The sequence below is a fragment of the Pholcus phalangioides genome, unplaced genomic scaffold (assembly GCF_987345545.1).
Source record: "Pholcus phalangioides strain wild (caught in Gottingen) unplaced genomic scaffold, Ppha-v1.0 ptg000001l_1, whole genome shotgun sequence".
In the NCBI taxonomy this organism is placed as follows: Eukaryota; Metazoa; Arthropoda; class Arachnida; order Araneae; family Pholcidae; genus Pholcus; species Pholcus phalangioides.
Window position 1 is genome coordinate 13,635,250 of NW_028301594.1, and position 16,154 is coordinate 13,651,403.

The window sequence follows — 16,154 nt, forward strand, 5'->3', positions numbered from 1 at the left end:
TTATAATCATGCAATTAATTAAATCGCAAGAGTAAATAAAGATCACCACTCATTAAATAGATGGAATTGAAGCGCATTAAAAACATAAAAGATATTTTTCAACAAGAACCGTGAAAGAATACAGTTTCAAAACGTTGTGAATTCAAAATTTTGCAGTGTCTTTGAAATCCCCTTTCGATACAATCACATGACTTTTCGACACATTTCGATGTTGTTCGTGTTTCGTGCAGAATGAAAATGACTGAGAAGTTCAAGCTCCCTGTGAAATAGGGTCCATTTTTTTCTGCTTCCTGACTGCAAGGAATGCGATATTGACAGGGAGAAATCGCCATATGTGTGCCCGCGTGCTCCTAGTAAAGCGCGCTAGACTTTAAGGGGAAAAAAGTCTTCGCACCTGTCTAATCAGTGAAGTCCTTTTTTTTAACGTTATGGCAACCTTGTCAGGGATGGGGCTACCATCTCTATATCTAAACTCTCGTGGTTATTTTCAGAATTCTCTCTTACTATCAAGAATTTCTGCTGCTGCTTCACCAAACATCAACTCTAGCCATATTGCTTTATACTGCAGCTAATGAGATGGGTTGGGAATGAAGTTGCCATCTATCGGTTATCGCCTCCAGTCCATTAGGGAAAATATTCTATTTATATTTTTCCCCGGGTTCGAACCTGGGACTGTGATGACAACCTACACGGTGGTAGATAAACATCTTACCACCACGCCCTAGGATTTTCTACTGATTGTTATGAATATTATTTTTCGTGAAAACTAATACAGTAAAACCTCGATACCTCAAAAATATCACTGAGCATGTCGACTTAAGCGGGTGTAAAGCTAGTGAGGTTTCATTTGATCTCTCCCTCCCAATTTTTAAACATCATTTATGCCATGTACATGTACTTATACATAGTTGAACAACTCCATTCCTCATCAATAAATTAATAGAAAAAAATTATCGCAATTTCCTACGAAAAGTTTCCAAATAATCCCGAATTATGGTAAAAAAAAGCATAAACATATTGAAATATCTGTTATTTGCGAATGAGCAGTGCAATTGACGAAAGTTAGGAAAACTTTCATTTTCTCAACTTAGAAACTCAGCTTATTATAAACCGTCTCTCGCTCAAAACATTTCCGATATCATCCGCGCTTATATATCTGTGCCTTCCGTAGTCCACAGGTCGAGTTTCCAGCTGTGCTCCAAAAAATCAAAAGTAATCCCTATACCCCAAAGGCATGAGGGAGTATTTTCGACAAACAAACGACAAAAAACAATGAAACGAAGAATTGTTGAAATATGCGAGAGAAATGTCGTGAAAATTTAATAACTGGCCAATCTGGGAAGTTTCGAAAAAATAGTTGGATAGCAGCACATCACGAAGCGTAGTGGACTTAAATGGGATTTAGGTTCCTTGTGTCGAGATAAAGAGGTTTTTCCCTCATTGAATTTAGTGTTATGATATGAGAATAATGATTGTCGAGTTATCCTAGTAGTCGAGTTATCGAAGATTCTACTGTATTAGAGTCAAGATAAATCGCCAATCGTGCCAATCAACAATCACGCCAAACATGTTGATTGGCAACAATCAACACCAGATTCAGATTAAACAATCTGATTACAGACTTCTTTTTCTCCTTAAGATGCAGTGCGCTAGAGTCCGTGTGTTTGAATCGCCTGATTCAGTGTTTGAGGTTCGTAAATGGGTGGGTGTGTTTTTGAGAAACGGCTGTTCGTCATCATGCGATTGACATGATGATTCGCAAGTTTTCCTGTGTGTGGATCTTTTTATTTCATCGGCACTTGATTTTTACTAGCCATACACAGCCGATACCTGTATAAACGACCGGTTATAACGACAGTGACAACTTGGCGTGACCATGGATGAGGACGCACGATTACTGGCGACCCAATGCCGACACTGATATGTGAAAGCTGTGCGACATGACCACACGGATGACTGTGATTAGCCAATTCACTATAATTCGTAATTTCGTACACAAACGTTATCGACGATACACGATTAATGGATAATTACTAGATTCTTATATGATGGACGGCTTATACACCATTATTTTTTTTATCATGTTTATACTTTTGATCGTCTGGTGGCGTATTCATTCAAAACCAATTGGCCGGATGTTGTAATATGATTTCAGACTGACGATTGCTGATGTTTTTGTGATGATTATATCATCGTAATCATCGTATTATATCGATTTATTTTTTGCCGTTTTCGTATGAGGCGGCTATCTGTGTTCTTTTGTCATTTTAGCAAAATTTCTGGATCCACCCATTTTTCGGGAACGCTTCGATATCTCTCCGAGATGTGAAGTGCGATGGCTCTTCGATATTCAAACCGGTCCCCTTTTCGGACTAATGTTCAGTGTATCACGTGAAATAAACTGGTTAATTATTTTTTCAACCGAGCTGACTAACTCATTGAAGTCTTTCCTCGGACCCCCGGTTGAGAACTATCGCAACAGAGGCAATTTAATACTATTTTACCTTCGACGATGTGTCTGTGTCGGAATAGATTATTTCGGAACCTTACTGAGCATTTAAATGCAAGTTCTGTTCAAATGCCACCATCCATCTAATAAAGAAGAAACTGGTAATGAATGAATATTCTTATGAGTGTAATTTAAAGGTTGTTAGGCGTGGTACTCGCTGTCTTGACATCAGCGCGCATACGCGCCTCGAAGTTTGAAACCACAGAAAAACAACTTCAGCCGATTACCACTGCGCTGCTGTGGGGATGGAACTCCGAACCTCACGATGCGAGTGAATCAAAATGCTCACATTGACCATCTCTGACCTTGTATGACCTTCATTACAAAAAGAGAGGGTTCATTCTTCAGCAGGAAGCAATAGGGAAAAAAGAAAATAAGCATCCTCCACACAGGGTTGCTGCTAGATTTATTTTCGTGATTAAGGTCATACAAGGTCAGAGGCCATCTTTCCGTGGTCACACTATAGTTAACTTTATATTTCATAAACCCCGCATCACTATTCCAGGTCTCAAGGTTGCCTCATATTCATTAACTTATTAAGCGGCATTGACGAGATATCTCGCATACTTAAAGGCCCCTTATTTTAGCATTGACAAGCTGGTATTTTTTAATGTTAATTTCCCAATGAAACTTTTGTTTATGCTCCCTTACTTTGCACCTGTTAAAAATCAGAAGAAAGACTGCTTCATTAAAAAGATATACGGAATTTTATAGGGGATTTGAAGATTTCTTCTATGCCGCTTAAAGGGTTAGGTGTATCCCTCGTACATTTAACAGCGAAATTGCTTTACCTATGATAAGATATTTTTGATGTATCGTCTCGTACTGTGGCCATGTTATCTTCTCATACCTTCCTCTCGTCCCATCATTGGTCAATTCTGTCCCAGTTACGGGTGAATTCGGATCCCTGGAACATAATAACTTTAATTCACATTGATCGACATATTTAGTTTCTTAAAAAAGTGAGAAATAGTTATAAAATTCTGCGAAAAGCACAAGTAACATGAATAAAAGAAATATTAATAGTATAGAATGTGCTATGAAAAGGTTTTTAAATATTACACATATATAAACTGAAACGCATTCACAAAGGGGGAAAAAAAAGATCCATAACATGTTAGAAAATGTTCAAATATTTTCATCATGCAACATCAAAACATGATCAACAATGTTCAACAAAAGTAGATATGCCATCAATCATTCTTTTATTCAGAATCTAATCGCTCATACGAGCGCACTTGGCAAAAAGAAATTCTGTCTCTCACCCATTTTTTGCGAAGTTGACCCAATTCATCATGACCGCCTCGGATAACGTAGCTTCGGCTCTACTGTAATTGTGCCAGAAATGCGACAAGTTGCCGACTAGTGGAGCACCGAACACGTAGTGTAAATCTTCACCGTGAATGCAACCCTGGCGTTGAGGAAACTCACTGTTCTCTGTTTGATAGCCAAACACATAGAAATATGTCTTGTGAAGTCCCTTGGAGTGGTAATTGGCAGCTTTTATCGCTGGTGCGACTGTGGATGCGTCACCGATTGCATCTAGGGTCCCTTCTAGAACGTTCATTGCGTGTTGTAGAGGCCTAGTCCAATCGGTATATTCATTCAATATCGTCAGAAATATTTCCTGAAGATGGCTGTTGAAAATGTTCTTCACTAATTTCGTCAATATGTCGTCCCTCCGTTTACTGTCTATACCGTAACGCTCTTCGTTTGCGGATATTTGGAAGTAGGACTCGACTTTGGTTACACCAAATATGAGTTCGAACCTGTCACCGGAACGCTCTTGGGCGAGTTTTTTCAATAATATTTCGGGTTCGTCATCGATAACGATCCCATCCACAGTAGGTCCGAACCCAGTCGTGAAAGGTGGGATATCCAACTGGACTTTTAGTATATCATTCACTGATCTCTGTCTCATACACTCTAAGAAAGCTGAGGATTCAGTTCCTGGGCATCCAAGAGTATGACCGAGTTGTTCCGCGTATAGTTGTGCTTGGCGGGAAACTGCCCATGAACTTAGAGCTGATCCGCTTTGCATGATGGCACGATGGAACAGACCTGCGAAAAACAATAACGGGATTATTAAAGCAAGTGAGATAGTAAATAGTTGATAAAGTTTTCGCGGCCATCATTTGATGAAAATTGTTTTCTCGGGTTCGAAGACCGTCGTCCGTTTGAGTTAGTTCTCAACGTTTCTCCAACACTAGTGGTAAACAATAGTGTATGTCAAACCACTCATGTAAGTAAATACAATCCGAGACTCCGGAAAACTGGACTTTTATCCAGTTTATCGATTCTCCTGATGATGCCAACCATTGTGTTGGGGAAACGTTGAGAACTAACTAAAACGGACGACGCTCTTCGAACCCGGAAAAACAATTTTCATCAAGTGAGATAGTAATTGACAATATTGAATCCCAACATAAGGTATACATCTCACCTTTTGCCATCGGTGATAACACCAAAAAGTTCACGCAAGCAGCGCCATGTCCGTGACCAAATATTGTGACGTTGTTGGAATCGCCACCGAATTCTGCTATGTTTTCCTGAACCCAGTGCAAAGCTGCGAACTGATCCATCAGGCCGTAATTACCTCTCGCCGAACCTTCGGCAGCTGGTAGAAACCCTATAGCAAAACACATTCTACTTTGTTACATTAATTAACATCGATATGAATAATATGGGGATAAAACTTACACGGGAAATAATGTCGATAGCTTAAAATCATGACCAACCTAGAGCACCGAGACGATAATTGAATGTGACCACAATAACGTTGCCGAAACTAGCGAGGACACTGCCATCGTAAGGATTTCCAGCATTCCATTCAAAAGATTCGCCGTGAATATATACCATGACAGGAACTTTAGGAGAATCTCTTCCACCTTAAAAGAATATTAGAAAATTACGTGTGGGGTAAACATTTTTACTTATTTTTTACGCAAATAAAAACATCTAATACACACACAAACACATTTCTGGAAACATACACACGAAAATACATGCACACGTAAGGGGAACTCAGAAGCCAATCAGTGTAAATAAATAAACATTAAAAACGAGGTAAAAGGATCTTTTTTATTTCGTTGCCAATACATGTGACACTATTTGCTGTTGCAATGTAAAGATAGCAACTTTAATGCTTTGGAAACTGAAAGAACTTTAACAATATGAAGGGGCACTTGCAAGACGAAAGTCATTTTCAGAAAACTGAGCTGCACTGATTGGCATCTGAGCCATTCGTATACAGTTGAATCCCATTTTAACGAATACCGTTATTGCGAAAATCTCGTTTGAACGAACGCTTTGCTAATTATCCAGATAAATTTACATACGAACAATGCAGAAACATAGAATTCCTTTATAGCTAAATGTCGTTATAACGAAGTGATTTCTCCGGTCTCTTGGAGTTCGTTATAACGAAGTGATTTCTCCGGTCTCTTGGAGTTCGCTATAACGGGATTCGACTGTAATACGAACAAACACTTTGTGACTTAAAGGGACTGTAAAGTCCTTCCAGAGGGTATAAAGGAATTAGTTATTTGAAAATAATTTTTGTGATTCGAAATGTGCTGTTAGCACTAAATACCTTATCATGACTATTTTTTTGTTGTTTTCTTCGATAAATTAAAAAAACATTACAGAATTTCACTCACAGAACGGCGCTGTATTATATAAAATTCGATACAACTCATGAAAAGCGACATAAACAGTGAACATTTAATGTTTATTACGATTTTCTTATCCTAAAACTACCAAATTACGACATGAGCATCTTTTTTATAGTTCGGGCTATATTCCAACTATGCAACTTGTGCATAGCAACTAGCTTCAAACAAGAATGCCATAACGCGAAACAACTAATTTCTGGATCCCGGAAAATAAGGTTTGTAAATGGCGTTGTTTTGTTGCACCATATATACTATTTATGTGCGTTGTGTGGAGGTTTTATGATACAGTGCCATCTGTGAATGAACATTTGAACAGTTATTTAAAATTTATGGGGGGGGGGGGGAGAACTTTACACCACGGTAAATATTTTCGTGCAAAATGCACTTTTTTATGCCAATTGATTTATTTTTCATTGTTTTTTAAAATGTGTCGTGTACGTGTTGCTTACCCTGTGTACGTAGTACGATTTTTTATTACCTACTCATTTTAAGACAATACTACGCGGTAACTATATAACATCGTAAAACGCGGGTAATTATTTAGATTTTCAGAACGAAACATTTACCTTTCCGTTTAAAACCAGCCACGAATAATTCTCTCACAGCAATTACCGTATTTCTTGACTATATATGCGTAGTTGTTGAAAAAAAAAAACAACGAAAACCATCGGGAAAAACTTCGTTCAACGCAAACGAACCTCTCGGGATAAAATTTAACATACATTTATATTTCGTTTTCTTGTAGTATTTTAAAAGCACGTATTTATTTAGAAAATACTTGCTAAATGCTTAGAACCGATTCTGAATATTTGAAATGTACAATATAATTAGTTCATATTTGAATTTCCTATCATAATGTTCATGTTTTTTTTTTTTTTGGAAATAAAAATTAACGTAGGCATCTTAAAGCCTGCAATACTACGTTTTTCTTTTTTTCAAACCGTAAGTGCAGCGTAGGATTAGGCGAAAGCTACTGCATTGAATAGAAATCATCATGCAAATAATGAAGTGAGGATGTTTGAGAAGAAACAATGCCGATATATACTGTGATAAAACTTTTTACAGATTTACCATAAGGGAAAAAATTAACGTAGAAAGTATAATTCGAACGGTTATAATGCAATTATATTGCAACAAGGGCAACGAGTATCCGAATGAAACAAAAAATTCTATGGCTGGTTGGAAAATTAATACACTCTTTCGAAAAATATCAGGGAAAAGAGGGAAAATTCAGCTGTGAAAAAATATCATTACCGAAAATAATGATTAAGAGAAAATATTACGGTCTTTTCTCGAATAAAAAATTCCAATTAGTAAAATTTGTACTTCACCCCGTAATATTTGAGGGAAAAATCATAGAGATATCGATAAATGAAAGTTTCGATATTTGCTGATTTTCACACGCGAAATTTCTGAAAAAATTTGGAACTAAAAAAAAATAATAAAAACCTTCATTCTCAAAATCGAGAATTTCAATCATTGATATCTCGATGAATTTTTATACAAATGAAACGATTAAACACTTTTCCAGAACATTAACGCGAGCCGAAAAATTTTAGTAACGTAAACTGAGAAAACTGGAACCGCTTTCAAGAGGTAAGTTCAACTTAGCACCTACGTTGGAGAAGTTGATGGAACTGTTTGAAAATATGACAGCAGGTACTTTGAACCATTCTATTTTTAAGGCTAGTATGTATTTCAACCCTATTTTCTTCAGTGTTCCTTTTCAAGATTAATTACATTTTTTAGTGAGACGTTGGTTCCACGTGTTCCCTCAAGTCCAACCTGATGCTGATTTGCGCTTTAAAATACATTCATAAAACGACGATTCATAAATGAAAGGAGTTCAAACGAAGGAAAAAAATTTAAACAATAGTCGAAATATTTTATTAGTTTGGTATAAAAAGCTAATTTGAATTTTAGTATGCAGAAAATTCACAATGTTAATTAATAACTTTGTAATGTAGAAAACTCACAACGTAAAAATACCCCTATTAATTAGAATACCATTAATATTATCGGACATTTTATGATGCAAATGAGAAGGTAAATGCTTTATTTACGAAAAATGATAGGGTATGAGACTAATGTAAATGCATTGGGTTCTTCATAGACATTTCATTCTTCTCGGATATCCCATCTGACTTTCCGGAAAAATGAAAACTCATTAAGGTTAATGAAATTTTCTTCTCGAAACATACAATTGAAACCTCATCTCTTCTGACAACAAGACTTGTTGGACTGTGAATAGACCGACGATTCTTCTAGACTGAACACACGTTTCCAACTTCCAAATGGGGATATCGAAAAAAAAAAACTCCCGTAATTTCATCAAAACATGTATTCTATAGAACAACAAAACATTAGCCTTAATTAAATAACGGTAAGCCAGAGTCAGATTCATACACTCCGAGAGAAATTTCTGTTCTACAAAAATCTATTTCGCTGCGCATTATTAACTTCAAAAGATGATGAAATGCGGTTGTGACGCCGTGTCCATATCCTTAACGAGATTCGCATAAATCTGATGCAATAACAATTTTTTTTTGCCTATACATCCGTGTTTGAAAGTTCCAAGTGGAATGATAAAATGTAATTCGAAATATGTTGATCTTTATGCTTTCATTTCACGGTGGTTTTTTTTTATATTATTATTGTGGCTGAAACTGCGTTAAAAGGCTTAAAAATGTCATCTCGTGGTAAGTTATCACTGTATCTTGCATGATTCCTCTTCCGCTCACACAGAGTGAAAGCTTTTCCCTGGAGGTAGAACAGCTGAATGCCAACGTACCGTATTTCTGTAGGTGTTTGTTTCCAGTCATGATTCTAGAACTTTCCGAGTAAAGAGGAAAGGGAGAGAGAAAACTAACACTGCATGAATGAAACATTATTATGCGTTTTTCGCTTGGCGAATCACAAAGGTACGATGCCGGAAATGTCGCATCCATGATTGTTTGTCGACCGAAAACGCTATTATATTACATTGTACCATTGTATGCATAGTTATGCAATGCTACTATGTTTGCTTTTCCCTCTTGGAGATCGGGGGAAATCGTTCTCTGGAGCTCCGGGATGAAAGATGAATAAATGATAATTAACTAATTACACTAGACGTAAACTAACTAGTTCAAATCCACAAAACATCTGGGGTTTTCAAAATTCATCGCGAAACGGGAATGTATGTGTATGTGTTGCTTTGTGAATAATATCTAATTTACATACGCCATGTACGTTTTCAACGGGTTGCGTTAACTTTTCCCTCCCGACTGTTCGATAAAGAGAAAGATATTAAGTTATACACGATGAAAAGAGCAGAATATGTTATGAAATGCTTATACATTTTAATTAGGTTTTGAAATTTCATATTTTCATACGATGTTCTTGAGAAATCACATCCGCATAAAACTCATTTGAATTTTATGAAGTTTTTCTTTGAAGTTTTCAAAAAGATGAAAATTTGTCGAACTGAACTCATTTCTACGGAACATCATATCTTCATAGAAAGTTATAGCTATTAATTTGTGAATCTAATTAATCAACTGTACAAGGTGGAGACAAAAATATTTGGGTTAAGTGAAATAAAAGTAACGAAAGCTCCCGTGGATAAAATATACACAATAGGTACCATATTGTACCTGTGCGAAACGCTACCATTGTTTCAAGAACAACTGACAGCACATTTTATGTCAGCTTCCTCAGAGCGAGAGGTTTGGACTGTAAATGTAGGGCGGATGTTCAAATATCTGTCATGAACTTCAGAGAGGAGATCGGTTGTTTGCTGCGACACATCTGGGTGGGGGAAGTTCGACATGCACCGATTCGTTAGCAGTTCCTCATGGAATGTTTACGAGGTGCATGTGCGGTTCAACAGACTTCAACATGATACTTACATGACATAAATTCGAGCATTCAAAATATGGAAGCCAGATGGCTGCACCAGCAAGAACATGAATGCAACTCTGACCTCTGACAACATGAATATTAGCACAACGCATTCTCTCTCACACACATCACGATATCACGTTCCAGCATTTACTAATTCATTAGAAATTTCGCAAAGGAATGTGGATGAGATGCGTGTACGGTTAAGCCATAAATCTTATCCGTCCCGACTGAAATCATAAGGAGTTACTGAACCTGCCATTGCGACCGCAGTCCCGGTCTTCACTCAAACAAAAATTGAAGTCCAGTGTCGTCTGGCACTGTAAATTAAGATACAATATTCTAAATGTGCGAGATTGTAAATTATGATTATATAAACACGCATCTTCGCGTGTTAAAAATAAGTAAATGTAAACATTAGGCTCTTTCTAAAACCAATACTCTGAATAGATAGATATTGCCTTTCCAAAAATTTCTGATATAAATTGCTTGATTTTTTTTTTTTTGCGTGTAAATAGCTCTATCATATTCGGTTTACACATATCTGTTGTAAAGGCAGCTTGTCTTTGTATGTTCCAGTATGGATATTGATAAAGGTAATATTCAGGTTTTGCATTTCGTGTCTGAGAGAACACGCAATAATTATCTCTCTTATGGTATCATCCTTGATAATGAGGTATGGCACCATATGATCTGTCAACATTTGGTTTATAAAGAAATCCCCTTTCGTTGTTTTAACTGATACAAAGGGGTAAATACTCATGTTTTTCTCCATTTGTTTGATTCCTGCCATCGCCCTTGCCCCCCAGAGCTTCATCACATCAAAAATTTTGTTGTTATTTGTGATGTTGCGTCATCTCTAGTAGCTAATTTGGCTCATGCATTCACTTCCTCGTTTTCGTATATTACAACCTGAGTCTTCACCCAGTGGAATTGTGCTCTATTTGACACAACCATCAGCAAAATATTTGTTTTTTGTTCATTCATTATTGCTAATGATTCTAATGTCATCAATGATGATATTGAATCACTGTATATATGTATATATCAAATATCTTTATATCTTGACTCTTATTCAATAGTATTTCAATTGCTGTCATTTCTGCGATATACAAAGTTGCGTCATCATTTAATTTTATTATTTCTCTGTAAAGTATTTCATTGTTCTTGTAAATGATGTGTATGCATATTCTACTTTATTATTTATTTTTGATCCGTCTGTGTATGTTATATATTGATACTGATGAAGATCGTCTGTGCCCCAAGTTATGGTTTTAATTTCCCAAGAGGTTTATGTATTTCCCAAGGGGTTATGCCAGAGATTTTGTACCTTATATAAACTATTGTATTATGTTCTGATACAATGGTATTGCTTTTATTATATAATTGATAAGTGAATTACCTCATTTCTGATTTCAAACCAAGTGAGAAGCACCCCGTCAGAACTTGTAGTGCTTCGTCTGACACTGAGTCATAATAACGTGCTATCATTAAAAGTGGTAAGTATCTGTATTAATTTAGATCTGACGTGCAACCAGTCCCAGAACCCCACTTCCGAAGCATGCAGTATGAATGTCTCAATAGTTTTGAGGTATATTTCTTTTACGACTTCGAGCTTTAAGCCCCTGCTTTAATGATTCTGCGCAATTTATGTGTGAGAAGTCGAATACTTTTTCATACATTTCACTGAAATGTTGTTTAAAGCTAAATCTGTGATATATAGTGTAATTCTCACATAATTGATGACATGTTTGTATTTAATTTCTATGTTTCCCATGTGTAAAGTAAATGGGCTAGAATATCTGTCATCTTGCTTACAAATCTGATAATTCCACTTATTCTCGTTAAACGGTTAAATAGTACTTGGTATAGTCTTCGTTACCATTTAGTTTGAAAACACCTTGTATAACCAGAACCAAATTGTTCTACACGCATTTAGTTTACCGACACATATTTTATCATGTAGGTCTACATGGCAATAACATCGTATTACCATTTATATGATATCTATCATTCCTTCATATAAGGTCTCCAAAATTGGTTATTAGAACTTATATGGGAATCCGATGAACACTTTCCCTTCTCTTGCTTCTCTTTTATATGGTCCCAGAGCTTGAACTTGCTTAATGTTTACCGTCAAAGACAGAGAGAGAGAGACTCACAGACTTGCTTGCTTGCCTCGAACACAAAAGGAAGACGTCTCTGGTAAACAAAGGCCACCAAAACTATCATTGGAGGGTCTTCCTTTACCAACTACTACTACATACAACATTAATAACTCGCCACCGTCCGCCGTTTTCTCCTGTCCCTTCCTCGCACTACCGAACCATCTCCGGGATGATCTCAATGACGTCTGTAACTGCCTTTGTGACAGCAACATACATCAGTTTTCTAGAGGGAGGAAAACTTTGGCAATTATTCCGACAGACCTATTCATATGAGATATCCTTGTGCGAGTTCTATTTTCCGGGGGTTTCTAGCAGTGCTTATAGCACATCGACGTTGACGTTCGTAAAGAGAGAGAGAGGAGATGTGAAGGAGCCTTAATATTTCATTTAGAGGGGCAATGAGGAGAAACGAATGAGGAATGAGGAATGTGTGTGTGTGTGCATACATAAACATTTATCCATCTCGTTGAAGAGAGGAGAATGTCGATGATTGTATTGATTGGATTGCACGAGCAAACAAAGGGACAAGGGAGGAAAAAAAATTGATGCAGAGATAGAGAGCGGTGACGTCGAAATGTCGTCATGCCTTATGCATTATACTCATCGAATCTTTATCGTCTGAACAAAAAGTTCAGGGAATCAAATACATTTGAATACCGTTACAAGGAACTATAAGGGACTGAAGAAATCACTTCATTATAACGAAATTTCATTGTAAAGGAATTTCCGATTTTACGAATTTTAACATTCGTTAAAAAATTTCGTTGTAGAGGAATTTCACTCTGGAAAAAAAAAATTACTTATTTACGTTCTAGATTGGTGTTTCCCAGTGAGGGAGATATCACACCCTGGGGACGATGGGATGGATCAGGGGGAATGCATGGAAGCTATAGGTATTATATATTATCCTTTGGGCTGGCTTTATTTGGAGGAGAGGCGATGGGAGAAAAAAATGTCTGAAGAAATGGGGTGATGGATCAAAGATGGTTGAGAAACCGTTCTTGATAATAAAGAATGAAGTTAAACGTCAAAAATTACTCAAATCAACCCAAATCAATTAGGCATCGGATTTATTTTAATAAGTCAGGAGAGACACGGCAGCAACTTTCTAATTGGAAGTTAAAGGGCAGAGGGGCCGTTTAAAAATATTTAAATGTTGTAACTTTTTTATTAATTTTTTTTTTAATTTGAATGACATTTAAGATGATGGGTGACATCACTTGAAGCATTTTTTCTAATTGAAAAAATGTCTCTATAACCAACAGTTAAGAGTATATTAGAGTTATAATTTTAATCTGAAACCACTTTGAATGATTCTTTGATTATTTATTTCAGTAATTCTGGAATTATTTTCCTTCTCAATATATCTTGTAATTATTTCTTTCAATAATTATGCAATTACTCATTTTTGATTGCGAAATAACATATCAGAAGTTAAGAAAATATTTCTCTCATTGATTTACAAGTTAATTTTTTCATTAATTCTAAAGTTATTTCTTCCAAAAATTCTATATTTATTTCTCTTAGTAATTCTGTATTTTCAAAAATTCTGGAATTATTTCTTTCATTAATACTATGAAGAATTTTTTTCAAATGTTTTGAACTATGTTCTGAACTATATATTCACAACTAAAAAGATTCATACATTATAACAAAATATACCGGAATGCTGAAAGATATTCACAATTAAATTTGAATTGACAAAAAATGTAATGAAAATTTCTTACAAAAAAGTAATTTAAATTAATTTAGGAAATAATTTCAAAACCAATTAAAATTGGGGTCTAATGAAAAAAACTGTCCAGAACTGATGAGAAAATTCAGAATCGATGAATCAAAAATGAGAAAAATAATCCCAGCACAAATGGGGATTCAGAATAAATGAAAGAAATAATTCCAGAACTGATGAAAATTCAGAACAAACAGAATAAATGCATCCATAATTGATGAATATTCTGTGCAATAGATATATACAATACTATTTGTATTTGTATATAAAAATTCAGAATTCCAGCTTTGACGAAAATTCAGAATAAACATAATGAATTAAGAAAATACTTCTAGAACTGATGAAAACTGTGTATAAATGATAGAAATAATTATCAATATTGTGAAAATTCTCAATGAATGAAGAAAAAAATATTTCCAGACCTGATGAAAATTCAGAATAAACCGAATAAATTAAAGAAATACACTCACAATTGATGACAACTCAGAATTCAAGAAAATTCAGAATTTACGAAAGAAATTATGATTACCGTGAGTGCGGGGCCCAAAAAAACCAGGATCATCTCGGTTGCTCAAACAAGAGCGCGGCTCTGCGAGCATGAAATCACTTGAGCCCATGCCTCAGTTAAAACTTTATCCGATGGATCTTCGAACATTATTAATGATTTTTTGATAAGACTATCATACATTAAAAATCGACGGATAATCAACAGATTGCAATAGGTAAAAAAAAAAAAAAAGGTACCAAACCGAATTAAAAAAAAAAATACAATAAATTACATTAACACCTGAATGAAAAAAAAAAATGAAAATAAAAGAAAAACAACCGAACAACAGAAATCTCGATACCTTAAACACAAGAAGACGAGAAAACACGAAAAAAATCGATCTTTTTACTACTGAGAATTTTCCGTGACAAAAAGACATTTTCTCGTATCTCGGAAGCGAATTAGAGAATCCTTTTTTCTTCTTCTTTTCCCAGGGAATTTAACTCTTGATTCTCGAGCTTATGTCGTAACTGGAGAAACCACTTCTTTCGAGAGTAGCAAAAAGAAAATTTAAAGCTTCTTTTTTTTACTAGAAAAATATTTCCTAGATGAACGTTGGGGGTAGGCAAACTGTGAGCTTAAAGTCAATACCAAGAAAATGGAGAAGAGGGAATAAGGTTCTTTTTGATAAATAGGGGATAGGGTCACTTTTTTTTTTCTATTTAAAGGATACTTTTTCATAAATTTTTTCTATTCATTGTCCTGGAGAAATGTATATAAAGATCCCTTATCAATTTCTTTTTTCGCTTCCATTTTTCTTATACGAGTACGAGAGGAATGTTTTTTCCTCTTTAAAAGTGCTCCAGGCTTGGTTTTTGATTCCCTATACCTAGAAAAATGGGAATCACATATTTTTCCTGGACTAGATGGATCAGTGGTTATAAGATGATTCGTTGTTCTTGAGGTTATTCTCTGGAGAAATACGTATCACGTATCACACACACACACACACACGTTTGTGAGTGCGTGTGGAAGTTTGATCTGATAGGGAATACAGTGATAGAATTTAATACTTGTTTGGCTATAAAAGCTGTATTAGGAAATCGAATTCTTACTTGAGGAGATAGGATTGATAAGTTAGAACATACTTAAACGGACATCAACGGTTCCAGCATATAATATCTGATTATGTGGGAATTTCAGTCGCCATTGATATAGTTTGTAAGATGACTTATATGGTTTGCAATGTTTTCATCACAAAATACGATATCAAATTGTTCCTTTAGTGCCATCTGTGTAATCACCCTTTTGAAGCAGAGAACATTTCAGTTTCCAAAATCTTTGATGATTTCTTGTGCTTCTTATATAATGATGGTACCTGTGCTGTGTTGATTAACGCATTTTTAAAAATTGAAAAACTCGTGAAACACAATTGAAATTGAAAATATAAAAACACATGAAATTTTGCAGTTTAAATAGGTCGGTTGAAAACTACTTAAATGATTGTAGAAATATCGAGGTGCCTTGTTCGACAATTATTTAGTCTGCAGAATCGATGAATAGGATCCACACAAATTAAAAATATTTATTCTTATGTATTCTATATAGGTTTTGATTGAAAACCTATTGTTAAACTCATAGTTATATGCTTATGTTTTTTCACACTGCGGTGCATATATGCGACTTCTATTCGGAGAAATACAGT

General features: G+C 35.4%; 1 protein-coding gene across 1 annotated transcript in view; it reads right to left on the minus strand.

Annotated features, from left to right (window-relative positions):
* LOC149089919 (fatty acyl-CoA hydrolase precursor, medium chain-like) overlaps positions 1-16,154 on the minus strand; it is a 67,723-nt gene that overhangs the window by 5,642 nt on the left and 45,927 nt on the right. Inside the window, exons 2-5 of the mRNA XM_089231046.1 lie at positions 5,248-5,397; positions 4,953-5,138; positions 3,775-4,570; positions 3,301-3,416 (exon numbers count right to left, since the gene is read on the minus strand). Coding sequence (XP_089087172.1) covers positions 3,301-3,416; positions 3,775-4,570; positions 4,953-5,138; positions 5,248-5,397 — 1,248 coding nt within the window. The remainder of the gene's footprint in view (positions 1-3,300; positions 3,417-3,774; positions 4,571-4,952; positions 5,139-5,247; positions 5,398-16,154) is intronic.